The sequence below is a fragment of the Tamandua tetradactyla genome, chromosome X (genome assembly GCF_023851605.1).
Source record: "Tamandua tetradactyla isolate mTamTet1 chromosome X, mTamTet1.pri, whole genome shotgun sequence".
In the NCBI taxonomy this organism is placed as follows: Eukaryota; Metazoa; Chordata; class Mammalia; order Pilosa; family Myrmecophagidae; genus Tamandua; species Tamandua tetradactyla.
Genome location: NC_135353.1, coordinates 149,736,274 through 149,764,097, shown reverse-complemented (window position 1 = coordinate 149,764,097; position 27,824 = coordinate 149,736,274). Strand labels below are relative to the sequence as shown.

General features: G+C 38.4%; 1 protein-coding gene across 2 annotated transcripts in view; it reads left to right on the top strand.

The window, feature by feature from the left end:
* The window catches only part of PDK3 (pyruvate dehydrogenase kinase 3), a 368,168-nt gene that overhangs the window by 286,588 nt on the left and 53,756 nt on the right, over nt 1–27,824 (top strand). For both annotated transcript variants that reach the window (XM_077144969.1, XM_077144968.1), the window contains exons 2-5: nt 15,862–16,003; nt 19,211–19,282; nt 24,859–25,043; nt 26,335–26,424. In XM_077144969.1, the coding sequence (XP_077001084.1) occupies nt 15,894–16,003; nt 19,211–19,282; nt 24,859–25,043; nt 26,335–26,424 (457 nt within the window). In that variant the 5' untranslated portion in view covers nt 15,862–15,893. The remainder of the gene's footprint in view (nt 1–15,861; nt 16,004–19,210; nt 19,283–24,858; nt 25,044–26,334; nt 26,425–27,824) is intronic.

Genomic DNA, 27,824 nt, shown 5'->3' with positions numbered 1-27,824 from the left:
GCAGTAGTTTTCAAAGCATTCTTCACCAAGTAGTTACAGGACAGATCCCGGAGTTTGTCATGGGTTACCATGCCATCTCAGATTTTTCCCTCTAGCTGCTCCAGAATATTGGAGGCTAGAAAGAATATATTTTTTATCATCACAATAGACATTTTTTTCTTTCTTGCAAAAAATTACATATATACAAAAAAGCGATAAATTTCAAAACACAGCACAACAATTAGTTGTAGAACAGATTTCAGAGTTTGGTTTGGGTTGCAATTCCACAATTTTAGGTTTTTACTTTGAGCTTCTCCAAGATACTGGAGATTAAAAGAAATATCAATATAATGATTCAGCAGTCATACTTGTTTGTTAAACCCTACCTTCTTTGTATAATTCCATCATCACCTTTGATGTTTCTCCCGCTCTTTAGGGGTACTTGGACTATGCCCATTCTAACTTTTTCGTATTGAAAGAGCTATCAATAGTAAAGGGTAAGGAGATGAAACTAGCTGATGTTCAGGAAAGGCTGGCCCCTCTAGGTTTCAGGATTTCATTGCACTTTATTAGTTACAGCAGAAGATATGGTTTTTGTCTTTCTTGGCCAAACAACACTTAAGAATTTGACAGAGCAGCCACGGCTTTGCAGCTTGCCATGATTGACTGCCTGTCCCCACCTCTTAAGGTTTGAGTTTTGAGCTTGAGTTTTTTTTGTTGTTGTGATTTTGAAAGAGCTTTACTGGTTGATGTGACATCATTAATATAGTGAAATAGAGTTATACTTGTGGGACTTTTTCACTTAGCCAAATCCTTTGCCATGAGACCAGTCGTGGCAGATGGTCAGACGACGTACATAACCTTGGCGAAGCTCAGTTAAAGTCCGTTGTTGCCTTCTTCAAGTGAAGGCTTGATTTTTGTGGGAAAGATACTAAAGAAAGCATTAGCAAAATCCAATACAAAATGATATTGACGCAATTGGGTACTAATTTTTTGTAATAAACTAGTAATGTTTGGGACTGCAGCATGCAGTGGTGGTGTTACTTTGCTTAACTCCTGATAATTTACCATCATACACCACATTTCATTAGGTTTTTTATATTGGTTATACAGGACTATTGAAAGGGCTATGGGTGGGCCTTATTATCCCAATCTGCTTCAACTTTTTTATAGTGGATGAGATTTCTTGGTGCCCTCCTGGAAGTTTATATTGTTTTATAACTACAACACTCTGAGGCAGGGGTACTTTTAAAGAGGATGGTTTAGCTTGTTCTGTCAGTACTGCTTTAATTACTTTACACCAGAGGCAGAATTCCTTTATAGTGGTTTGCAGCATGGTATTTTGTAGACGATTACTGTTTAAAATGTATTTTGGTATACGGAAAATATATGCCATATATACTTGTGGGGGAGCAGTCTCCTAATTTGTAAAGTTAGAATGTGTGGCTTTGCTTGGATCATTTTCTCCCCATAGCGGTCTATAGCCCATACTGGCCCTTGGAATCAGGCTACATTCCCATAGATTAAGGTACTTTTAGCTCCCGTATTTTCTATTGCCAACGCTTGCTGCTGGTTAATTCTACATGTGGTCTCCTATCCCCAGGTTCCCTGGCTATTGGTCTTACCTGTACCTGGGGATCTAGACATCCCCCCTACGGAAGAGGGAAAGGGGCTGCCAAGCCTCTTCAAGGGAGCGAAGGGCTCCCAGGCTCAGGCTTTGAATGGTGGTTTTTTGTTTGTTTGCTTGTTTGTTTTCTGACTTTTTTCCTTCAGAAGCTTGGGAGCTCACATTAGTAAATATTTGGTCCTTAGGCAGTTTGCTTCATAATTTTATTGGGACTGTATTAGGTTGCCTATCTATAGCCTTTCTTTCTGTGCCTGCAGCAATGAGATCTGCCCATATCTGCTTGCAGGATGCCTGATTAGGGCCGTCATGCTCATGGGGAGCCTTTTTCATTGCCTTTACTCCCACACCCTTTTCCCATAGCCTCTCCTAATCTCTGAGGTCAGTTCTAGCTTGAGCATCAAAGGAAATGGGCTGCCTTACTAGCGGACTTAGGCTAGATGCAAGAGGCTCATAGTAATTGTTGGGGGTAGTATGTAATACAGTGTTTTTCATTTTTGCAGTAAATGCTTCAGTATCAGGAACTTTGAAAGCTGTTGCATAAATTGTGTGTTTTATTCCTAGCTTCCTAAGATATTTTGTAGCTCCTTCATATTTTGCCAGTGTGTGTGTGATATTGTATGCTATATCCCTTTCATTAGGCCATGCAGCTTTACACCTGTCAATTAGCCATACTAATAACAAGGTGGTTTTGCATCAGCTGAAGTGGTGTACAAGCGTTGTTGTAGAAAAGAGAATAGACACCAATTTATTGCTATCTACTCCAGAAGGCACTACTCTCTGCTTCGGTGTTCCACACCCTCAGAAGCCAATTGGGTAGGGACTACCTACTTTTTGTGTATACTGCTGCCCTAAATCACCAATTCAGCAGAAGTATCTTTCATAGTAATGTGTAATTTTTATTTAGGAGGTTGGAATTGCTGAATGCCAGGGGGTTGATCTTGTGACACTTTCTATTTTTGTTATCTTAAGGGGCATATTTGTTGGGACTCTTTAGCTTCCTCTACTTCCCATTTCTCCTCTTCTGAGGAGGAGTCTGTGATGTCCTAAGCTTTGGGGTCCTGTCCCAGAGTAGCTAAAATCCTTCCAACTTGAGCTGGAGGCAACTTACTGCTTCTGACTCAAGCAGATTTGCATGTAAGAGTTTCTAACTGACCATTCACTCAGTACAGGTGATCAGTTGGAGAGGCCTCCATTTCTACCTGGGCAAGGTATGTATTTCTTTTTAGTTTTAATTCCTCCTTTGGATGGTGGCCTGTTGCTTTTGCCACCTGGTCTACCTTTGTGGCTCTGTGAAAGACTCCTAAAAGGGACTAGGCTATGGCCACTGCTACTTGGTGGTTTTGTTTTTTTATTTTTTTTAAAAATGTAGTTGTCCTGCTATCTGTTGTAAAACAACAAGCCCACCAGAGTTTTCAGGGCATCCTCATATTCTCTCAGTGGTCCTTATTTGTTTAGGGGGGCAGCTACCCCTCTCCACATGGACAATATATGCGAATTTTGGATTTTTCCCCACTAATTCTCCCTTTCTAGGACTCATGCCTGCTGTGGCCAGCTGCTCTTTGGTCTCCTGGCTGGTACTGGTGGCTTTTTGATCTTCTGGCTGGCTCACCAATTGTTCCAGCTCAGTTCTTGAAGGGCTTGGGTCCATGCAGCCCTATACCAAAGAACACATCTGGCACAGAGTTAAACATGAGTTTTATTAGGACTTATGAACAGGAGAAAATCTTTCCTGGTGGCAACCATTGGAAATTATGAAAGCATGCTCTGCAAAGGCAGGGGGTGAAAGGAACAATTTATAAGTATTCAAGACAAGAGCATTCTATAGGGTATGAGAACAGAATTTCAGCAAGGTTTCATAAAACAAGGGTTTGGTGATTTGTTATCAACATATCGGGGAGAGAAGTTTTAATGTTTTATAAAATAAGTAGTTTACATTACTGTCTGTACATTGTTTTCCTTCCTGAGGGGGTTTGTTGACTTTTAACTTTTGCCACATCACGTAGGTGGCTACATACAGTAACTTATTTTTAGTGTAGAGGGGAAGCCTGGGCCCTTGGTGTCCACACTGAGTAATGAAGAAGCTGTCCAAACCATGAGCTAGTTGTTAACTTAACACCTCTTCCAAAGCTAACCAGAAATTATTCTTTCTAAGAGGTGAAGACATTACATTTGCACATCATTTTTTGCTAGACAGAGTAGTAGGAAGATTTAGCTATAATTCTTACAACATCCAGGTAAAACGGATGCTTCCATTTCTTGGATGAAAAAGCTGAAACTTCAGTGAAGTTTAAGTATCTTCCCTAAGCAAGGTTTGGGGCAAAACCATGGTTAAAATTCAGGTAGATTGAGCTCTAAAGCCTATGCTCTTTTCAATTCAACATAATATACCATTGCCCCTAATGTAATTCTTCATACCAAACATAATCTGGTGTTCTGGTTTGAAAGGATGTATGTACCCTAGGAAAGCCATGTTTTAACCTTAATCTGATTTTGTAAAGGCTGCCGTTTCTTCTAACCCCTATTCAGCGCTACATGTTTGAAACTATAATTAGATCATCTCCCTGGAAATGTAATTCAATCAAGAGTGGTTGTTAAGATGGATTAGGTAGAGATGTGTCTCCACCCATTCGGGTGGGTCTTGATTAGTTTATTGGAATCCTATAAAAGAGGAAACATTTTGGAGAATGAGGGAAATTCAGAGAGAGCATAAAAGAATGACATAGCTACGAGAAGCAGAGAGTCCACCAGGCAATGACCTTTGGAGATGAAGAAGGAAAATGCCTTCTGGGGAGCTTCATGAGACAGGAAACTAAGAGAGAAAGCTAGCAGATGATGCTGTATTCGCCATGTGCCTTTCCAGCTGAGAGAGAAACCGTGACTGTGTTCACCATGTGCCTTCTAACTTGAGCGAGAAATCCTGAACTACATTGGCCTTCTTGAATCAAGGTATCTTTCCCTGGATGCCTTAGATTGGACATTTCTATAGACTTGCTTTAATTGGGACATTTTCTCAGCCTTAGAACTGTAAACTTGCAACTTATTAAATTCCCCTTTTAAAAAGTCAATTCTGTTTCAGGTATATTGCATTCTGGCAGCTAGCAAACTAGAATATCTAGTTTTATAATTTCAGAGCTATCAGGTTTATACCCATTCCATTTACTTACAACAAAACAAGACAGTCCTTTATGTCTAGAGCTTGTCTGGCAGATAGTGAAAGAAAAAGTTATTCTTGGACTACTATAGAGTGAAATGTTAAATTATTCTTATTCTGAAGCCCACTCCTTATTAGTCTGTCTGTTGTCTCTGGGAATATGAGAAGTATTACAGACTGGTACTCAAGTCTTAAATTCTGGTACCTACCAGCAGTGTGCCCTTGGACATATCACTTAAGCCTACCATGCTTCGGTGTCCATATCTGTAAAATAGAGATGAGAGCATCTGATCATAGGGTTGTTGCAGTGTTGAAACTGAGAAAGTGCAGCACCATGCATGGTGCATATTAGGTGTTCAGTAAATGCCGGTTGTGTTTTTATTATGGGAAGTTGGTGACACAGCATGTCCTGGATGAAATTAGCTTTCTGCTAAGAAGAAAAGCTGGGTAGGGAGCTCTTATCTTTGAAGATTAGTTGTCGTTAAGTTTGTTGGCAGAAGGTCTCAGCCATATTAACTGATCATTTTTCAAGAAACATAGCACTTTCACTCATTTATGCTTTGAGCTTGACTGGTTTTGGACTCCCTTCATTCACTTTACTGGCTAGCTAAACATTTTGCCTCAATTAACTTTTTAAAAAATTTTTAAATTTTATTTATTTATTTTTAAATACCAAAAAACACGTTCAATTAACTTTTAAGATGGATACAGGTTGACCTTTACTTAAGTATTCTTGCTTCCATGACAGCAAGGCATCCTGTTACTTGCCAGGATTAGATCTTTTTAGATATTTTAAGATATTTATTGTACATAACAAACATTCTTGACATAGTTTTAATCAGTGGCTCACAGTATCATCTCATAGTTGTGTATTCATCACCATGATCATTTTTTGAACATTTGCATTTCTCCAGCAAAAGAAATAAAAAGAAAAAAGGAAAAAACTCATACATACCATACCCCTTACCCCTCCCTCTCATTGACCACAAGTATTTCAATCTACTCAATTTATTTTAACCTTTTGTTCCCCCTATTATTATTTCTTATCTATATTTTTTACTCATCTGTCCATACTTTAGATAAAGGGAGCATCAGACACAAGGTTTTCCCAATCACATAGTCACATTGCAAAAGTTATATCATTATACAATCATCTTCAGGATACATGGCTACTGGAACACAACTTTACAGTTTCAGTAAAGTTTACTTTACTTCCCTGTAGCTACTCTAATACACCATAAACTAAAAAGGGGATATCTATATAATGCAAAAGAATAACCTCCAGGATAACCTCTCGACTGTTTGAAATCTCCCAGCCACGGACACTTATTTTGTCTCATTTCTCTCTTCCCCCTTTTGGTCAAGAAGGTCTTCTTAATCCCTTGATGCTGAGTCCCAGCTCATCCTAGAATTGCCCTGGGAGTCATGCCCCATGTAGAGGGGAAAGAGCAGTGAGTTTGCTTTCCATGTTGGCTGAGAGAGAGGAGCCACATCTGAGCAACAAAAGAGGTTCTCTGGGGGTGATTCTTAGGCCTAATTTTAAGTAGGCTTAGCCTTTCCTTTGCCGGGATAAATTTCATAGGGGCAAACTCCAAGATTGAGGGCTTGGCCTATTGATTTGGTTGTCCCCACCAGGATTAGATCTTAAACCCACATCTAGAATTAGGTTGATATGGATCTGCATGGTGGCTTTTACTACAATTGTTATGCGCATGGTCTGGCTGGTCAAAGCTCTCTTTGTTATGTCAGTTCTGATATGTGGCTACTCTTTTTACTCTCTGGCCCAGCACATTGTATTGACTGCTACTGCTACTTTATTTTCTCTTTCCTACCTAACTTTTGGTTCTTCCTTAAGTTTAAGAATTCGAATATCCTTAACCAAATATGTGGAATGAAATGATCTGTAAGAGGAATTGACCTTTATCAGCAATTGTTGTCTTAAATCCTTGCATTTATTTGCTACCATAAGTTTATATTTAAACTTACTAGATACTTTAATTTTCAGTTCAAATCAGAAAATGCTTATTAACTACCTACAATGTGTCAGGTATTGTGCTGATGGAATCTTCCATTATCTGAGGAATCCTGGACATAGACCTCAGGAATAAGGGCAACAACAGAGAGGTTGCCCAAGCAGAGGGCACAAATTCTGGGCCTAGGATGAAATCCATTTACAACTCGCTTTGGTTTTATTTGGAATACAAAGAGGCCGGGTTCTCACTGCTTATGAAGATATAGAGTTCAAAAGAGCAAGCAAACAGAAATTCTAAAGAGAGAGGATCAAGGTGCTAGTGCACACAACTCGTTTTCTCTCAGCACAGATGTGTGTCCTTCAGGGAAGGAGTCAGTAACTCCCAACTACCTTAGTTAAGAACTGTCACGACCTATGAATTTCATCATTTCCTGTAAGGATGAAAATCATTACATGTGGGAGGGTGGGCAACAGTGGCTCAGTGGCAGAGTTCTCTCCTGCCATGCCAGAAACCCGGGTTTGATTCCCGGTGCCTGCTCATGTAAAAAAAAAAAAAAAATTATTACATGTGGGTGCCATGGGTTTTAGACCCCATTAGAAGGATTTGCATATAGCAGCATGTTCTATTGGAGATTTTTTTCCATTTTAAAATAATAGAATGACTCTAGTTATAGGAAGACTTTCTTCAAAGACTGTGCTTTCTTTAAAACACCATTTTTAATGACTGCATGTCTCCCCGTGTAAATATACAGTAATGTAATTTATTTTACTCTTCCCTTATTGTTGGATATTTAGGTTGTTTTCAATGCCTTCCATGCCTACCCCTCAACCTTTATTTGGAAAAATTTCAAACCTTAAGAGAAGTTTAAAAAGTAATACAGTGAGTATCACCCATGTATACTGTGCCTCTAGATTTACCAGTTATCTTGCTATATTTGTTTTCTCTCACCCCCTCCATTGCTCTTTCTGTCTCCCTCCCTTTCTCTCTATTTCTTTCTCTCAAAAAACACATTTTTTTGCTGAACCATTTGAAAATAAATTGCAGACATCGTGACTCTTTACGTCTAGATATTTAAATATGTGTGTCCTAAGCATAAGAACATTCTCCTGCCAACCATGATACAGTTATCTCACTTGGGGAATTTATCATTAGTATAATTATAAAAATCAAATACTGGGGGTGCGAGGGTAGTTCAGTGGTAGAATTCTCGTCTTCCATGTGGGAGACCCGGGTTCGATTTCTGGCCCATGCACTTCTCAAAGAAACCAACAAAAACAAACAAACAAAAATTCAACAAATGGTGCTTTAATAACGGGATACTCACATGGAAAAAATAAAATGTGACCCTGCCATACAGCATACAGATAAATAAATACTCAAATTTCCCCTCATGGCTCCTGTGTTAGTTAGATTCAGTTGTCAACTTGGCCAGGTGAGCATACCTAGTTCTGTTGCTGGACACAGGCCAATGGTACGTGAACCTCATCTGTTGCTAATTACATAAGCAGCTCGGCATTCCTCATCTCAGCACCAGCAGCTCAGCCCAGGCCTTTGGAGATGCAGAAAGAAGTCACCCCGGGGAAAGTTGTCGGAAAGTTGTGCCTTCTACGTAAGAAAGAACCTCAGTGGAAAGTTAGCTGCCTTTCCTCTGAAGAACCAACAAAATAAATCCCCTTTTATTAAAAGCCAATCTGTCTCTGGTGTGTTGCATTCTGGCAGCTAGCTAACTAGAACAGATTTGGTACCGGAGAGTGGGGTGCTGCTGCGGTTTGCAAATACCAGATATGTTGGAACAGTTTTGGGATGGCTAAAGGGAAGATTTTGGAGGAACCGTGAAGAGAATGATGGAGAAGTCCTGGAGGGCTTGAAGAGACTGTTGGTGTAAATGGAACCACTGCCAACCTTGGCAAAGGAGGACACAAAAGGGAAAAATTGGAGTTTGCAGAGTAAGAACCATGGAAGCTCGGGTCTGAAGCCAAGAAACCTCGGCCAGGAGAGTGGACCCACCCATATACATGGAGAGGGTGAGTTTACCCTGAAGGGCGAGGATGAGTCTCCCCTCTCATTGCAGTGGAAGAGTTGTGCAGCCTTGGGCCTTAAAAAAGGCATAGCACGCTCCTTGGGGGACTGGGAGAGCCTGGCTGCCACCATGTGCAGGGGTTGAGCGTGTGCCCCAGAAATGGCAGAAAGCCCAGGGGTGGCCCTGATGCCTGGAGAGAGGGGAGCCCAGAGGTGGTCTCCTTGATGTTCCCCGAGGTTGATTTGGAAAGAGGTGGGCCACTGCATAGGCCCTTGGAAGGGGTGGGACTGCCACTTTCTAAAGCCGAAGGATAAATGACTTTCAGACTTTGAGATCCCACGGCGCTTACCCTGCAGGTTTTACATCTGTGTTTCTTCCAATTTCTCCCTATGGAAATGACAACCTATATCCTGTGAATATCCTCCTTTGCATCTTGGCACCAGACAACTTGTTTTGAGATTCACAGGTCCACAGCAAGAACAGAATTTTTTGCACCTGTTTAAGGTGATGCTTGAAGTTGCCAAGTTGACAAGGGGTGGACATGTGTTAGTTAGATTCAGTTGTCAACTTGGCCAGGTGAGCATACCTAGTTCTGTTGCTGCAGACACAAGCCAATGGTACGTGAACCTCATCTGTTGCTAATTACATAAGCAGCTCGGCATTCCTCATCTCAGCACCAGCAGCTCAGCCCAGGCCTTTGGAGATGCAGAAAGAAGTCACCCCGGGGAAAGTTGTCGGAACCCAGGGGCCTGGAGAGAAGAGCAGCAGAGACCATCTTGTGCCTTCCACGTAAGAAAGAACCTCAGTGGAAAGTTAGCTGCCTTTCCTCTGAAGAACCAACAAAATAAATCCCCTTTTGTTAAAAGCCAATCTGTCTCTGGTGTGTTGCATTCTGGCAGCCAGCAAACTAGAACAGCTCCCATAGTGGACAGTGCAGGTCTAGAACATACTCAGGAGTCACTGTGGCAAAGAAGACTGCTACCATGTACAGCAGAGCCCAGGAGGGGCTCGCACCTGAGTACTGCAGTATGATGGTTAGAGGGCAGAAATGACAGGGCTGGCTAGATGAAAATGGAATAAGTAACTGTAAGTCTATAAGTAGAAGGGTTATCCTCTACCCTGACTGTTAAAACTTTAGTAGGTGGGCAGTTACCCCTAGGCAAAAAGGTTCTTCACTAAAGACACCTGATCAGGGAAGCTGGTATGGTGTAGGACCCCACAGAAAAGCCCCATGCAAGCAGGTATTTGGGGAGCTCACTCCTCCTGAAGTCCTGCAGGGCCAGTCAGTCTTACTTTCAAACATAACTGACTAACCAGGGATCACCAGGTACCTGAGGAAAGCCTACAGTGAGAAAAAAAAAAAGACTAAGATAAATGAGAAAAAACAACCTCAGAGGAAACAAATTCAGGGAATAGAAAAGTGCCTTAAAATGTAAGTTGAGAAATAAATCAACTACAGCTTCTCATTAACATCTTATGGCAGATCATATTTTCCAAAGGTGGGTGTGACAATACTTTTCTACTGTGTGACCTTGCCACTTCTCCATCAAGAAAGGGGAATCTAATTTCCTTCCTCTTGAGTCTATTGCAGACTGGAGCTGCTTAAACCAGTTGAATGTGGCAGAAGTGAGCTAGCCATGTGATTTCTGAGGCTGAGTCATAAAAAGGCCGCGTAGTTTCCACTTTGACTACTAAAACCATGTAAGAATCCAACTAATTCAAAACTGCCATGCTTGAGGCAGCCAAGCCAATGGTGAGGCTGCTCAACAGTGCTCCAGTAGGCTATCCTAATTGTCAAGTAATCCTGGCCTAAAGGTCAGACATGTGAGTCTAGTCCCCTGGTCTAGTTACTGCCTCCCCACCCCCAGCCTTCAAGTTTTCCCAGCTGTGAGGACCCAGACAAACCATCCCTCCTATGTCCTATCTGAATTCCTGACCCCACAGCATCTGTGAGCATAATAGCACACCAGGTTAAAAGAAATAGTGTAATATCCGGATCTTTTTGAGACATTGAATTTGATTGGGAAGAAAGTGTATATGAAATCCCCAGTCTTTGACTCTTCGTCTCGGAAATTTTTGGTTAACTATTATTCATAATAACCAAATCACACAGTCTGGCCTAGAGTGGAGGCAATCCCAAGTTTGGTGGACCCAAAATTACCACCTATTTTGAGCTCTTAAAATTTGAGTTTTCCCAAAGTAAAGAAAACTGTCAAACTTCTCAGGCAGTGAAATACTACTTCTGGACATGAAGTAAAACATTTTGAAAGTATTAGTGAAGCTAGAAAAATAAGGGATTCTTCGGAAGGACATTCACAATAATTTGACAGCTCCGTATTCAAACTTCAGGTTGTTTCTTTTGAGGTACTATTCAATTAGTTATTGTTTATTCCTGGCAAATCTAAGAATTAATTACTTAGGTGTCTAAAATTCAATGTTTTCAAAATATTGAAATGTTATAACTTGAGAAAATGTCAAAGAGCTAGCCCTAAAATATTATTTTCTCAGTTATAATATTTTGCCCATCTAATATGATTAATGGGAAAAATACATTGCAAGTGTCAATATTTAATTTACAATATTTAGAAAAAGTAGCATTATTAGAATGAGCTGATTATTCTGTTGGTATTGGGTGCCATAATTTTTCCATTTATTGCTCTCCTTTTCCACTCCCTGTTCCCATTATTACCACCCTCAAAAGACACCTTGCTTCCCATCAAGTGCTAAAGCTGTAACGTGAACGTAGCCTTCAAGTATCCCATAGAGATGGCTTGACATTTAGGGGGGTGTTGTCTTGATTGATGGGAAAAGAACAAAATGTGTCCTCAATCCTCTGCTTTAATTATAAGATATTTTCTAACAGGCTGCTTCATTAAGTGAAGAAATATTTTTTCTGCTTACTGTAAATTAGCAGAAAAGAGGATTAAAGACTCACCAGAAATAATGGCCACCATGAAAATTAGGTATAAAGAATCACAAATCTGTGTACTCTTGTTCCTAAAAGGCTAGTCTGATGTTGCTTGTCAATGGCCATCTTATAGTCCCACCCTTGCTCGGGAGGGCTGTATTAAATTGAAAGTCATTTGTATTTCTGTGTCTATTCGTCCTATGTCTTGGTGAATGTAATCTTTCTAAACAAAGCAAATCATATCTTTTACAAATGTAGTAATTGCCTTTAACTTTCCAGTGAAAGGGTAAAATATAAAACAAGCAGAAAACGGAAGAGAATAAAGGGTTATTAAAGTAAGAAGAAAAACTGAAGAAATATACAAGTAAATTTAAGTCAGTGACTTTCATTCACTAAGTCAGTATTTTCCAACCCCTTACTCTTTGTTTCCTTATCTTCTAAACTGATAAATGAGAAAGAATTAATTGGTAAGTTTTTATGAGGTAAAGTATATTGAGAAATGCAGAATAAAAATAGAAAATAAAACTTAAGAAATGTACGAAGTCAAGTAAGTGTAAAATAATGACATCAAATAACTGTAAAAATACCTGGAAAACTCAGTATGCCAGATGACTTATAAAACCAGAACTCTTTTGAGAGAACATTCCATTAAGATCAAAAGATTTTTCTTTGGTAAATTTACTTTTAAAATGTTGTTATGACCTAGGCTAAAGTAATACATAAAGCCCTTTTGGTTTAAACTGAGTATCCAGCATCAGTGTATAGGATGACATTTTTTTAACTTAGACGAAATGAGGAAAGCCACAGAAAGGTTAAAAAAAACAGACCTTTTGTATTTATTTTTAAGTTTGCTAACTAAAAAGTCTTATCTCCCTTTTAAGCTGATGTGTAATTAAAGTATCTGAGTACAGAGAATTTGTCCCTAAAGCTAAATTAGGATGTAGTAGACAAAAAATGAGATTTTTCAGCTACTCTGTTTTTAAAACTATAAGCTTTTAAAAGCATTATCTCTTCTTCCAATAAATAATTGAGAAGCTACCATATGCGAGGCACTGTGGCGGATGCCATGGGGATATAGAGACAGAAGAAATAAAGTGTTTTTTTTTTCACACTAGTTTATAAAAGGCTGCTACTCCAAGGTTAGAATAAAATGCTTCCTGAAATTGACCTTGGCTATCTGAAATCTTGCCTAGTTTTGCATTTTCCAGATGGTTCGGAGTTTACCAATATAAACATTTCAAGACTTTTTAACTTTAAAATATTGAGTGGAGGAATAGAGAACATACTTGGATCCTCTTGTAACTGTGTAGAAACATTACATGAGCACAGACTGCATGAAGTTAAAATGCAGTCATGCTCTCAGGGCTTACCAGTATCAGCCCATTTCATCTTGTGCCACATGACCTCAGACTGTTCCACTTTATCATTTCATTATCATTAGGAATAGCTATGTAATGAGCCCTTCCTGCCAAGTTTTAAGAACTTGTCAATGTTAAATATTAAGCATTTTTCAATCCTCACCCCAACCTTCATAAAATGGGTACTATATTATTCTTATTTTGTAGATGGTTACTTTGAGGCATGGAAGTGTTTAAAAAAAAAAAAAAGAAAAAGCTTGCCCAAGTTCATAAAGCTTGTAAGTACTTGAGTCAAGATTCAAACCCAGGTGAATCTTAACTCCAGCATCAAACTTGGTCATTACTGACCTACAGAACCACAAACCTTTATCTGAATTCTGAAGTCCAAAAAAGCTCGAAAAATGGAATGTTTTTTTCATGAGTTTGGTGCCAAAAGTCATGTCATGGCAAAACCTGATCTGAACTGACTTGAGGCTATACTTGATCTCAGTGTAAATGTTCACATATTTCATTGCTAATATAGTGTGTCTATATAATATACCATATTATACAATGTATGGTATATATACCTTTTTATCTTCCTAAAACCTGAAAATCTTTACATTCTGAAGCCATCCAGCCCCTTGGGTTTCAGAGAAGAGATAGATGGTGGACCTGATACTTGCCATTTTGCGACTGTAAGTCAACTGTTGTGTCTCATCGTTCTCCCTCTTCACCCTTTCCTTGGACTTCTGATTTGCTGCGGTGAACCTGGAAATGTATACTCGTAAACTTTCGCTACCCACAAAAGTCAGATAGTTTTTAAAATAATTCCTTCATACTGCTACTCCAGTTTCCGTTCAACACCACAGGGATCTTCCTTTTCTTTCCCATCCCATAATTCCCTTCTCCCATGGTAAGAACCTTCGCATTTCTTTTGTGCTTTAAAAAAGTTATATTTAACCAGGATGCAAAGTATTTCTCCTGGTATGTGAACATCTGGATTTACATTTTTAATTAGATAATAGGTCCTTCATTTTATCATGAGATTCACTGAGATTCTTTTTAAATATCAGCATTTTTAGTGCATTTAAAATGATCTTGTCTTTAAAAAGTATATGTATACAGAACTTTTAAGAATATGTATAAGCTGAAGCAAAATAAACAGTCATTTTAAATGTTAGTAGTCTAACCCCCCATCCTGGGCTGTTGAACAAAGGGAATAAAATTGGGGGTGTGCTTAAAAAAATGTTAGTAGTCTAAGGCCAAATAAGTGTGCATAGAGTTGGTGTTGCTGGGATATTTCACATATACCCCCTTACTTGGAGTGGATATGGTATTCAGTGAATTGAAAGTGCTAAGAGTCGAAGACAGAATCATAATTAGTTAAAGATTTACTGCAGACCTTCAGTATATTCGCTTAGAATGAAGGAAATGAGTGCTGGATTGTTTAAGACTTTAATCTTTTATTCTAACTTTTTTGAAACTGGAGAAAGGGAGACAGGGACCAATGGTGAAGAAAGGTTCTACAGATGACTTTCAAGAGTGAGTTTCTTTATTTCAAGTCTTGTTCAGTGGAAAGAAGAAAGGAACAAAGCAGAAATTGGCTGAAAGTGTTAAAAAGTTTCTGTTATCTCTGAATCCCTAATTTGCTGCCTTTATCATGTGGAAGAATAAGAGTGTGGAGGAAAAAAATTGTTAGATGAGCTCTGCTTCTCCCTTTCTGGGCCTGGCCCAGCCCTGATGTTGCCCATTTGAGAACGACCTCCAGGGACTATGGAGCATGAGGAAGGTCATTGAGGTGTGAGGGAGATGGGATAGACCCATAAGTATCACTGAGGGTAGAAGAAGAACTAATGTTTATTGCACACTTGCTGTGTATCAGGTTCCATGTACCTTTCTAGGTTTAGTCTTTACAAAAATTAAACTTTCATCCTCATTTTACAGATAAGGCAACTGAGACTCAGATTGGTTAAGGAGCTTACCAAAAGTTTCACAGCCCCCAAATGGAGAAGATGGGACGAGAACACATTTCTGACCCCAAAGTTCATGTCCCTTCTGTCATGTTCCTCATCCTACAGCTATCATCAGGTTTACAGCAGGGCTGGGAGTTGTGGGGAAGACCAATCCTAGAAATACTCTGGCCACATGGTAGCAAGGATTTCCTTAGGTTTCCCGCTTCAGGTGGCCAGATACCTTTTCTCTCACTGTATCCTGTCTACATAAACTTTATGCACAACCAGTTCAGGGTAACTTCCAGAAGACTCCCTGATCTCCTCCTTAAGAGTAGATCTTTCTGCTTCTGAGCACTCCCATGGGCTGGTTTTTCTGACACATCCAAGTCCTGTGTATCAGTCAGAGTCCTGCCGTTGGGGTCAGGTGGTCTGTGGCTACGTCCCTGAGTGGTAGAACTGTGGTCCCTAAAGAAACACTTTGGAAGAAAATCTTAGGAGATAGTCGGCGCATAGTAGGTGCATTCGTGTGGAGTGAATGGATCTGTTGCCTTTGGGGAGCCCCAGGAACTGGAGTGGATTTACATGTACTAGTATTTTTGTACTTGGCAGTTCCCCCACAGTGTTTATTTGAAAACAAATTCAGATTTTATCTTTGATCACTTTTGTATTATTGCTGGTAACACTAGAAACATATTTGTGTTAAGGAAAAAATGATTCTCAAGGAATAAATGTTGTTTTTTCAATTCTAATTAAATTGTTTTCTTAAACTTGTTATTTCAGAGAAAAAAAAATAACTAGAAACTGCAAGACTATTTTTCTTTTCCTAACCAGTAACTATGCTACCATTAGAGCACCTCCTTGATACTTGCGCTAGATTGTAAAATCATGGAACATTTTTCATCTCTTAATAGGGAGAGATAATGCATGTGAGAAAACATCATATATGTTTCTGCGAAAGGAGCTTCCTGTGCGACTGGCTAACACAATGAGAGAAGTGAATCTTCTACCAGATAACTTGCTTAACCGGCCTTCGGTGGGATTGGTTCAGAGTTGGTAAGTAAATAAAGTGGCCTAAAGTGGGTCTTCCTACTAATGCTCTGAATATTTGGCATTGGGACTGTTCTCTGTTTAAAGTACATGTACTGTCTAGCTGGGAATGAGTCATTTGGCATAGCAGGGTTTTTCAGGAAACTAAGTGTTGCTTCTTTTATTGCAGACTGTTCAGCTTAAAGTTGTTCTGATGCAAGTATTTCTAAACTCTACTAGATACTTTCTTGACTTTGCAAATTTTGTTTTTCTGGTTAAATTTGATTTATGCTCATTATTTAAGGAATGGAAAAGTACAGAAAAATATAAAGGAACAGCAATCCTTTGAGTAGGAGGATGTTTGCTGCTTTTATCAAGTCTCAGTCTTGGCCCTTTTGTATTCCTTTTAAAGGAGTTCCTTGAAGGTAGTACCTTATTAAAACACATTAAGTCATTTAAAAGGGAAGCTCAGATTGGAAAAATATCAGCTACCTGATGCGCTTCGTTTGCCCTTTTAAAAGTATGAAAAATCTTAGCTGAATGTAATGTAAAGTTATAGCTCCAAAGCTTAAAGCATATGTTATTTAATTGAGGAAGTTGAATTTGTGACTGAACTACCAACTAGGTAAATAGGGTGAGGTCAGCAAGTGGCAGGATGTAAAAGTGGACAGCCTGCCTGGGCATTTTTAGAGGAGGATGTGCACATATTTAAGAAACATTTGCATATCTACTCTAGAATAAAAGGTAGTAGTCACTTGGAGAAAACTGAGGTAATAAGACATGGCTCAAGGAGTTTGGGAGGCCACATGGGATAAGTGTTCTCAAGTACAGAGAAAATGCTGTGGAAATACACAGGAGGGGAGCAAAGATGTCAGTTGTGGTTTTTGTGCTGTTCCTTGATGGGTGGGTCAAATTGACAGGTGTAGTTGACAGGAAGAGCAGCTGAGAGTAAAGGAACAATGTGGATAAATATAAGGAGAATGGAACTATTAATTCGCTCATATTTACAGGGCTAATGGAGACCAGGCTTCTGAAAGAGAATGGACATTGAATAGCCATTCCTCAATAATATTAGTTGTAATACATTCTTGGGGCTAAGAAAAAATCATCTGAGAACAGTCTTGTGAGTGGTCTTATAGAGGTGGTGTCCAGTCACATTTCCAGGCAAGCAGTAGCTCCTCACTGTGTGAGGTGCAGGGTCCTTAGAGCCCAGGAGGAGCAGATGGACAGTGCCTGTGACTTTGTTATAATAGTCAGTTATTTGCTACCCTAAATTAATAATTTGTTTCAGAAGGAGTACTTGTTTGCATGAGACATCCTTAGTGCTTCAAGGTCATCATTAGAGGTTTTCTAACAGGAGACATATAGTAACTAAGGGGAGAGGGCGGGGAAAGAGCGTTGTAGTGAGGATTGTCCTACATAATATTCTTTTTTTTATATATATATATACATGGGCAGGCACTGGGAATCGAACCCGGGTCCTCGGGCATGGCAGGCAAGCACTCTTACCTGCTGAGCCACCGTGGCCCGCCCCATAATATTCTTTTTAGCACTCCCCCATACCCTCTACCCTCCGATTTTTGGAGTCCAGTTCAGGATCATAAATTGTATTTAGTCATCATTTCCTTATCTTTTTTAAAGTAGGTCTTACATGTAACAGGCTGTAAATCCCACCTCTGCCCCCTCAGTCAGAATGTCTTCTCATTGCTCTCTTGACTTTCAGCCTAGGCATCTCAGCATAATCTTTGATTCTTCTCTACTTACGACTTTGCTGTTTAAACTTTGAATGACTTTTCTTTTTAAACTTTAAAAGTGAATTACCCTGTTCAGAAAGGAGCAACCCTGAAAGGGATGGGATGACTCACTAAAATTTTGCTTGTATGTGGCAGGGCAGAGGACATCACCAAGGGATTGCTGACGTTAGCGTCTGAGAGTGGTTTTACCCGATGATTTTAGCACTATCTAATCCATAGCCTTATGTGTCCAGAGGCTTAAATATATGTATATATCTGGGGATGAGCACACATTAGTATCAAATGCATTGTCACAAAGTTCATGTGGGACTGCTTAATTAAATGGCATTCCTGTTTATTTTTATAAGTAACAGTCGTTTTTAGTTACTTCAGAATCTTCTTCCTCTATCCAGAGCTAGATAATGGGATTACTTGTAATTGATTGTTAGACTAATTAGAATAAAGGGATAATTCTTTCAGGACATGTTAAGGCCCATACCACTAAGTAATGGGAATATCTGAATCCTCACCAGATTCAACAAGTCCTGTCTGGATGTGGCTGCTATAATAATGTCTCTGTGGACCCTGTTTTCCTGTATTCTCCAGATCTTCATGTTGTGCATGATATTTCTTATACTGGTCCTAATTGAGATATGTAGCTGTTCCTTATCTAGAGGCTGTTTCTGAAGGTCTAAAAGGCAGTCTTCTGCATTACATGTCGATGAAATTAGTTTAATTCTGAGAAGGAACTTTGTTTTTATCTAGTTTCTAAGCTCTTAGAGTATACTTCAGTGTCACATAAATTTTTATGTACTTTTTTTTTAATCAAACTGTAGACTTGCTGTATCATTTAGGATATGTTTGGCTGCATGTAGCAAAAATTATAGTGAAACCTGGCTCAAACGATAAATTGGCTCATGCAGCTATAAGGTCCTAGTTATAGGATAAGCTTTCAGTGTTGGTTTGATTCTTAGATTCCTGAGGTTATCAAGGCCTTGCTTTCCATGGTGTCAGCTTTATTTTAAGGCTGGATTTCTTCCTGGGGGCAGAATAGCTGCAGCAGTTCCAGGCTTCACATCAACATAAAACACTGTATAGCAGCTGAGCAAGTTAATTTTTTACCAGAGACCTCCAATGAATCTTCCCTCTTATTTTACTGACCTAAATTGAGGCATATGCCCCTTCCTTACCAAACCCTGTGTTCAGGGAAATGCGATGCAGTTATAGGCTTCGACCTGGACAGTGATAGGTTTAGATTGGATAATTAGTGGCAAGAGAAATGAGATTAGCCATAGAAAATCAAGCTACCCAGGAGCTTTGAGTGGTATCAGCTTCCCCTAAAGCACTTGGGCTGCATTGGGTTCGGGCATGGAATGGGTACCTGAATGAAAATTTGGAGTTAAGCTCTAGATGCAGTATTTTCCTTGATAAGCCACTGCTGAAAGAGGTTTAAAAAAAAAGGATGCTGAGTAGGTAACTAACACAATAATTCTTTTTTTAGGTATATGCAGAGCTTCCTTGAGCTTTTAGAATATGAAAATAAGAGCCCTGAGGATCAGCGGGTTTTGGATAAGTAAGTATAGTGCCAAACTTACCTGAGGGTAAAAGTACATAATTAAAAGAAGTTCTGATAAATGGAACTCATGTCATTAGGAACCAAGAAATACAATATGCATGAAAGCATTAGGTTTCTTTATGGGTAACAGCTCAATATTGCATTTTTAAAATTTTGAGGTTAAGAATTTAACATGGTACAAAAGGATTGATGACAATCCAAATTATGCTTCACGATTTCAAGGTGAGCCCTGCATTCACTATAAATATTGCAGTAAATGTTCCACCTAGTGGTAGTTTTAAGAATGTAGTGTCCTTACTATATGCCTGAATTTATCTATTCAGTCCTTTCCAACTTAAAAATCTCAAAAGAACTATAATGGATTAATTTTGGAAAAAAAAGTGTACTTTTTGTATAACAACCCGAATTCTGTTGCTGCTGTTATATACAAAGACTACTAAATTCTCATACTGATAGAAATCACTTCTGGTTTTAATTTTTGTTTAACTAGGAAACACTCACCCTAGCTCTGACAGTAGTTTTTCAGTAAACCCTTCACATTAATTTCCTTCTGTTTCATGTATACATGTGTAAATGCATTTGTCAGGCTTTTTTTTTCCACCTAAGAAGGCTATTTATTGAAATAATACAAAGATGTTACAAGGATGCATTTGATGTGTCCTAAAAAAAAGCTGGGTGTTTATAAGTATATCACGTGTGGCTGCTAGGACTAGGAAAGTCCTCTGTTCAATCAGCCACATGTACATCTGCCTGTCAAGGAAGATGTGCTGAGGTTTAGACTGCTTTTAGGCCAGGCTCCACACACACAAACCACTAGTCTCTTTGAGTCTTCTGGAACTGAGTCTTTATAAGTTTCTATAACATTGGGGCAGAACTCAGTTGGTTACAATTCACACCATTTCTGCAAATAGTCTACTGTGGAGATCCCTAAATAATCAGTGGCAGGCCTGTTTTGCTGAGGAGTTTATTTCTAAGTATAAACCTAGCCTAGTCCATACAGTTGTGAGAATGAATATCTCACATTCAGGTGTTCTGCAAAAAGAAGTAGAGAAACAACAGGTTATCCAAGCAGCCTTAGGAGGCCTTTAACCCAGCCCTGTCAGTTTACAGATGAGGAAACTGAGGTCAGAGATGTGGAATGACTTTCTCATGATTGTAAAATTAGTTATTAGCAGAGCTGGATATATTAGTCATGTTTTCTTTTCCCTAGTACATTGCTCTTTACAATGTATCATACTGCCAGTTTGAGCTAAGAGTGGCTAATGCAAGTTTAGTTGTAAATTATAATTTTATAATGAGGAAAAATTCCCTGACATGTTTTGTACTTTGCTAGGTATTTTTACAAATGAATCTGTGAAATATAGAAAGGAAGCAATGGATTAGAGCTCCAGACGCAGTATTTTCCTCGATAAGCCACTGTTGTTCTATTAAGATATTAAATGGGTTGAATCCAGGAACTTTGTTTTCTCAAGTCTTTAACTGGTAACAGTTCATTTTGCTGAAATTCTAAAAGTTAGGATTGACTGACCTCTATAGCTCCAAATTACATAGATATAGATTTGTGGAAGTATGCAATATTACATTTCTGCTGTGTCTTTCCTTAGTCTTGTGTCAGTTGGTGGAACAGGTTATCAATTAGATGAGATTTATGGACATGAGCCTGCTTTGTAAACTGTCAAGTGCTGAATACAGTGTATGATAGATCATGATGATAATAGCTCTCATTCAGTGAGGTTTGGTAACTTGCCCAGGTACATTTAGCTAGCAAGATAGTTGGGATTTGAAAAACTCAATACTCCTGATGAGGGAAAGTGTGAAAAATGAGTGAGTAATAGCGGTTTTTGTTCAGTGATAGATTATATAGGAATCACCATTAGTGAAATCAGCTTATTAAAGTGAAAATAGCCTAGAGAACAAGCATGTTTATCATAATGATAAAGTTTTAAAGAGCACCAGAAGATCAGGACGTATTCTGAGAATTGAACCATTGAGGACAAGTCTCCTCCTGTGAGATAAGTTGAGGTGCTTCTCTAGTACAATAAATTATTTTGCCTTAGTAATATTTAATTTATCAATTAATATTCATAAAAAACAAATTTTCCATTATAAAATTTCTTGTGATAATTATGGCCTTCTAATTTGAGTTGATTTATTCATCTTTATTATCTTTGTATGTATGTATTTGTTACAGAAATGCTGTTTCATCATTGAGAAAAATGACTGTTTAGATAAGTAAAAAGAAAGCCACCCCAAATTTTTACTGCCAGGGTTATAACCAGTGTTAACAGTTTCCCTCCATCCCATACTTTTCCTAGGCATTAATTTTTTTCACTTTTTTTCAATTGTGAAATAGAACATATATACAAAAACAATAAATTTCAAAGTACATTTTAACAAGTAGTTGTAGAACAGATTTTAAAGTTTGGTATGGGTTACAGTTCCACAATTTTTTGGTTTTTCTTCTAACTGCTCCAAGACACTAGAGAGGAAAAGAAGTATCAATATAATGATTCAGCAGTCATACTCGTTTGTTAAATCCTGTCTTTTCTGTTATACTCCTCTTCCTCTTTTTTTTTCTTTTTTGTGAAAAATAACATATTCAATAAAGCAATAAATTTCAAAGTACATTGCAACAATTAGTTGTAGAACAGATTTCAGAGTTTGGTATGGGTTGCAATTCCACAGTTTTAGGTTTTTATTCTACCTGCTCTAAGATACTGGAGACTAAAAGAAATATCAATATAATGGTTCAGCACTCATACTCATTTGTTAAACCCTACCTTCTCTGTATGACCCCACCATCAACTTTAATCTTCCACTCTCTGGGGGTATTTGGGCTATGCCCATTCTAATTTTTTCATATTGAAAGGGGCTGTTGATAATATGGGATAGGGGATGTTGTGGAAAGGCTGGCCCCTCTGCATTTCAGAATTTATCTGGTCCAAGGGCCCATCTGGAGGTTGTAGGTTCCTGGAAAGTTATTCTAGTGCAGGGTACCTTTGTAGAATCTTATATAATGCCCTAGGTTTTCTTTAGGGTTGGTAGGAATGGTTTTGGTTGGGGTTTGGCAAGTTATGATAGGTAGCAATGTCTACCTGAAGCTTGGGTTTGACAAGTTATGATAGGTAGCAATGTCTAACTGAAGCTTGTGTAAGAGTGGCCTCCAGAGTAGCCTCTCGACTCCGTTTTAATTCTCTCAGCCACTAATACCTTGTTTGTTACACTTCTTTGCCCTCTTTTGGTCAGCATGGAATTGTTGATCCCACAGGGCCAGGGCCAGGCTCATTCCTGGGAATCATCTCCCATGCTCCCAGGGAGACTTTCATCCCTGGATGTCATGTCCCATGTAGTGGGGAGGACGATGATTTCCCTTGCATATTTGGGCTTAGAGAGAGTAAGGCCATCTGAGCAACAAAAGAGGTCCTCCAGAAGTGACTTTTAGACAATTTTTTTATATGCATGAAATACTTTTACAAAAAAAAAGGAAAGTCTTAATTCTAGATCTCTACCATTATTAGTAGTCTCATAGTAATCCATATTTTGGTTTGCTAAAGCTGCCAGAATGCAGTATTCCTGAAATGGATCAGCTTTGCAAAAGGGATTTATTAGGTTGCAAATTTATAGTACTAAGGTCATGAAAATGTCCGAATTAAGACATCAACAAGATGATACCTAAACTCTGAAGAAAGGCTACCGGCATCTGGAACATCTCTGTCAGCTGGAAAGGCACCTGGCTGCCTCTGGTTTGTTGCTTTCAGCTTCTGATTCCAGTGGTTCTCTTTGTGTCCTGTGGGACTTCTCTTATTGTCTCCAGGGCATTTCTCTCTCTTTAAGTGTCTCTGGGTCCTCTCTTAGCTCCCCAGGGTAAATTGGAATTCATCTCTTAGTTTAGCATCTCCTGGAGCGCTTTCCCTCTTCAAGCGTCTGGGCTTTCTGCAAAATGTCTCCCTCTAAAGGACTCCAGTAAGCTGATCAAGACCAACCTTAAATGGGTGGGGTGATATCTCCATGGAAACAACCCAAGCAAAAGCTCCCACCCAACAATAGGACTGCTCCCACAAGATTGGATTAAAAGAACATGGGCTTTTCTGGGGTTACATAACAGTTTCAAACCAGCACAGTCTATCTATAGACAGGTCATGCATTCGACCCCCTGTCATTGAACTTTGGAAAGGTTTGTAGTTTTCTTGCTACTATAAATACTGTTCTAAAAGAGCGGCTTTTAAATATGTCTAGTCTCCTTGTCCCATTTATTTTCCTCCAGTCAATTCCTGAAAATGGAATGACTTTCTTTGGGCTTTTGATACACATTGTTAAAATGCCCAGGGAGATGCATCTAAAGTTAGGTTTCCACAGGCAAAGCATCAAGACTTATTTTTCCATACTGTAGCTAACATTAGTTATTTGCCAGTCTGATACGTGGAAAATTGGTGTCTCATTGTTTTAATTTGTTTCTTTTAATATTTGTGAGAATGAAGTTACTGGCCTTTGTTTTTCCTCTTTGGCCGATTTTTTCATTATTATAAGATTCTTTGCCTAGTTTTCTGTTAGGATGATTGTCTTTTCCTTTATGAAGGATAATGACGCTTGCATATATATTTTTCCCAGTTTACACTTTGTTTTTCTGACTTTATAATGTGTATGCCTATAGAATTGATGAAATTCTAGATAGTTACCTGTTTTTTCATGATTTCTACCTCAGATATTAATCTTAGAATAGGCATCCTTACCCCAAGATTATATACTTATTTACATGACTTTCATTGAGCATTTTTATGATTTTACTCTCTTACATTTTAATCCATTTTTTTGGTTTAACATTTGAAATTAGGATGTGATTTAATTTGTTAGCCAGCTGTCCCAATTAATTTGATTATTGATTTTATTATTCTCTACGGACTTGAAATGTCACTTTATCTGTATGCTCATTTTTATTTGGGTCCTTTGACTTGTCTTTTTGTTCTTAGTTACCGTTCTTAGACCCCATGCGTCTTTACACTAATATACCAGAATACTAGAAAAAGTATGTTTTAATTGCCTTTATTCTATCTATATTTCATCACAACATTTTAATTGCTGTGAGAAATTTATTTTAAAATTTTACTCTTAAAAAGTTGGCATTATTTTGGAATATATAGCCTCATTGATTTGACTCCATTAATAAATCTTTGGAGATTTTTGTGGATTGTCCCCAGGTTGTCAGAAAAAATATTGATATGGTCTAAATTATTTATTCAAGAAACATTTATAGTCTGCATTACATGCAATTACTTATCCAAAAAGATATTTGCTTCCTAAAAAGATATTTGAGCATTTTTTTCTTTACTAGAACTTTTTACTTTTCCTATCTCTGAAAGAAGAGTTTCTATAGAAGGAAAATTTTAAGCAAGAACTTGTGTAGAACTTCAGTTTCTTGTGAGTACCTCCTTGTAGTATGTAATGGTAATAACGTCTCTACCCATAAAAATACCAGCAGATAAATAGTCTGGGGATGGAGCTGGGAAATCTTTGCATCATCAGTCCATGAGCTCATGAGATATAAAAACCAAATCTTTTTGTTTCCCTCCCCACAGCTTTCTACAAGTCCTGATTAAAGTCAGAAATAGACATAATGATGTGGTTCCTACAATGGCCCAGGGAGTGATTGAATACAAGGAGAAATATGGATTTGATCCTTTTATTAGCAGTAATATCCAGTATTTTTTGGATCGGTTTTATACCAACCGCATCTCTTTCCGCATGCTTATTAACCAGCACAGTAAGTTGGGTTTGGGTTTTGCAATTTTGCAAAGGTAACTGGAGTTATTCCTCCCAAATATTTTCCTGTTGCTTCACTTTTAATTTACTGACCTGCATTTTTAGCTGTAAAAATTTCGTTTCTAGTTCCGTTTTTCCTAAGTAAATCCTATCTAATAAAAAGCTATTCATTGACGGAGACCTGGGTTCAATTCCCGGTGCTTGCCCATGCAAAAAAAAAAAAAAAATCATAATTTTTACAAAAAAGCATCAACATGTCTGGATTCCAGTTGATTCTCTTTTGATGAATTGGAAAGTGGACAGAGCATTTTTATTTTACTGATTTATATACTGGGATAAACTAATTTTATGCAGCTATTAAATACAGATTTGTTCTAAGTATATAACTTTTAAAAATAGAAATATCTGAGAATTTACAGGAAAAAAAGAACCTAAATACTATTTAACTAAACTACTGAGATAACTAAAATTTCTCTCTGATCTAAATATGTATGTAAACATGTATGCAGTTTTTGGTGGTAGATTAAGCTCATATACCTCTGTTTTTCTTCCACTTATTAGGTTGGAACTTTATGTATTGGCCTAATGCCCATGAATGCCATTTTTCACAGTTAAAAATTTTCCAATTTTATACAGGCATTATCCTCTTGTGGAGTCTTAAGTTTTTCCCAATTTTGCTTGACTTAAAAAATAAGCACACTTAAAAACATTTATATTCAGATTAACTTTTTCTTTAGGCTTTTTTTCAGAAGTAAAACTTTGCAAATTTTGTGTATTGTGAAATTATTTGAATGCACTTGTACAAATATTGTCTGTACATACTACACTGAAAATGAGTCTCCATGATGGAGGCATTTGAAAAGTTCACAGTGAAAACATTTTGCAGACCTATCCAAATGGTGCAGACTGCAATATTCTAAATATTTAGTGAATGTTGGAATAAATAGCATAGTATGGAGAAGGCGGGCAAACTTGGCTAAAGATGAAAATAAGTTTTTTGTCCAAGTCATACTGGGTAGGGGAGAAGTTGGGCATCTGGCAAGTGTCACTGTTCTAGAACCTGCTAATTGCAACTGACTGGTCTTAAAGTGTGCCCTTCCTCCTTTGTTGTCTGATAGACTTCATATCTTATCATTTGTGTATTCTATTTCTCTAAGTTGCTGTGGGTGCTAAAATGGTTGTTACAAATATGAGAAACCTTTTCAGAACTTAAAAACTCTTGTATTTCCTCTGTTTGACCATCCTAGCTTACTATTTTTTTTTAATCTTCTTTTTCTTTTGTGTTTGTTTAGCACTTCTTTTTGGTGGAGACCCTAATCCTGCTCATCCTAAACACATAGGAAGTATTGATCCCACTTGTAGCGTGGCTGATGTAGTGAAAGGTAAGGAAAGCAACATAATGTTATTCATTGTAGTTCAAATAGGATTGTTAATTAACTGAAGTAGCTTGATTAGAGGGTTATATTGTTAAATTGTCTGCTGACAACGCTGGTCCCAATCTACTTGATCCAAATATGACACATTCTTTCTGAGCAATTCAGGAGAAGATGTGTGATTAGTTATGCGCAAAACGTGAGTTTCTATTTCATAGATTAACACTTTATTTGTAGTTCCATCTTAAACAGTAGTTTGTTACCTTAAGTAAGGTTTTTAATTTTGATTGTCCTTATTATCTGAGCATTTCAGAGACTGTGAGTCCTTATTATAGAATTATGCTGGATTCACATATTTGTAGAATTTAAACATCTTTCTGATATGCATCCCTGGTTTTAGAATATACATGACATGTGGACTTCCCAGGTTTATTGGCCATTGAGCTAGAGCCTGTTCTTGTAGACTCAGGGTAGAATAGCACCCTATGATCATGAGTCCCTGATACCTGGGCACTTTGAATTTGAACCAGAGTTCCCTCATTATTCATTTAAGATAAGTGCTGGCTCCAAAAATTGTTGCTGTTGTAAGTGATCCACCAGGTTCCAGTACTTCTTCAATTTTCTAATCTCTCTCTCTCTCTTTTTTTTTTTTTTTTTTTTGGTGCATGGTCTGGGACTTGAACCCAGGTCTCCAGTTTTATGGTTACTCTATGTGGCCGCCATTCTCCAAAGTATCCCCTTCCCCAGATTCTATCTCCTCCTCTTGCTCTCATCTCCTTCCTCGAAACATTCCCTATACAAGTTATCATGACCACGAGTCTCCCCAGTCTTCATCAAGAATCTCTGTTGCTAACACTTTTCTAAACTGTGCCAGCTAAGTAAGAGGCAGAGGAGGGCCTCGTCTCCTTGGTAAAGCTCTCAAGCCCACCTCAAGCAGAGTGACCCCTGCTATTGGAGTTTGGAGGACCAAGAACATAGTCCAGTGGGGTAACAGACCAGACTTTTAGCAGCCATGGCTAAGGAAAACTTGAGCTCTTTGTTTATCCTGGACATTCCTAAACTAGGGAGAAAGTTCCATGTCTATTGACCTTACCTTAGTCTAGGATTATCAAGCTGTGCTGGCCTCTGTTTAGTTAGAAAATATTTACTCAAATTATTTCAGTTATGAGGTGACTAGGCCCAACCTCAGCTTCCTGAGAATCCTATAGGTTTCTCTCGCAAGACAACCCTGTGATTGATCATAGCCTCTGCAGACCTCTAGGTGGGGGGCAGGAGCGCAGAAGAGAGGAATTGGTCTTGTCAAGCTTATGTGTTCATTTAGCTTAGTCTAATGATTTATGAACCAGAAAAGTAGGCTCAGATAGTCAGCTACCTCTTACAGAAGAGGCACAAAAGCCATAAAACAAAAG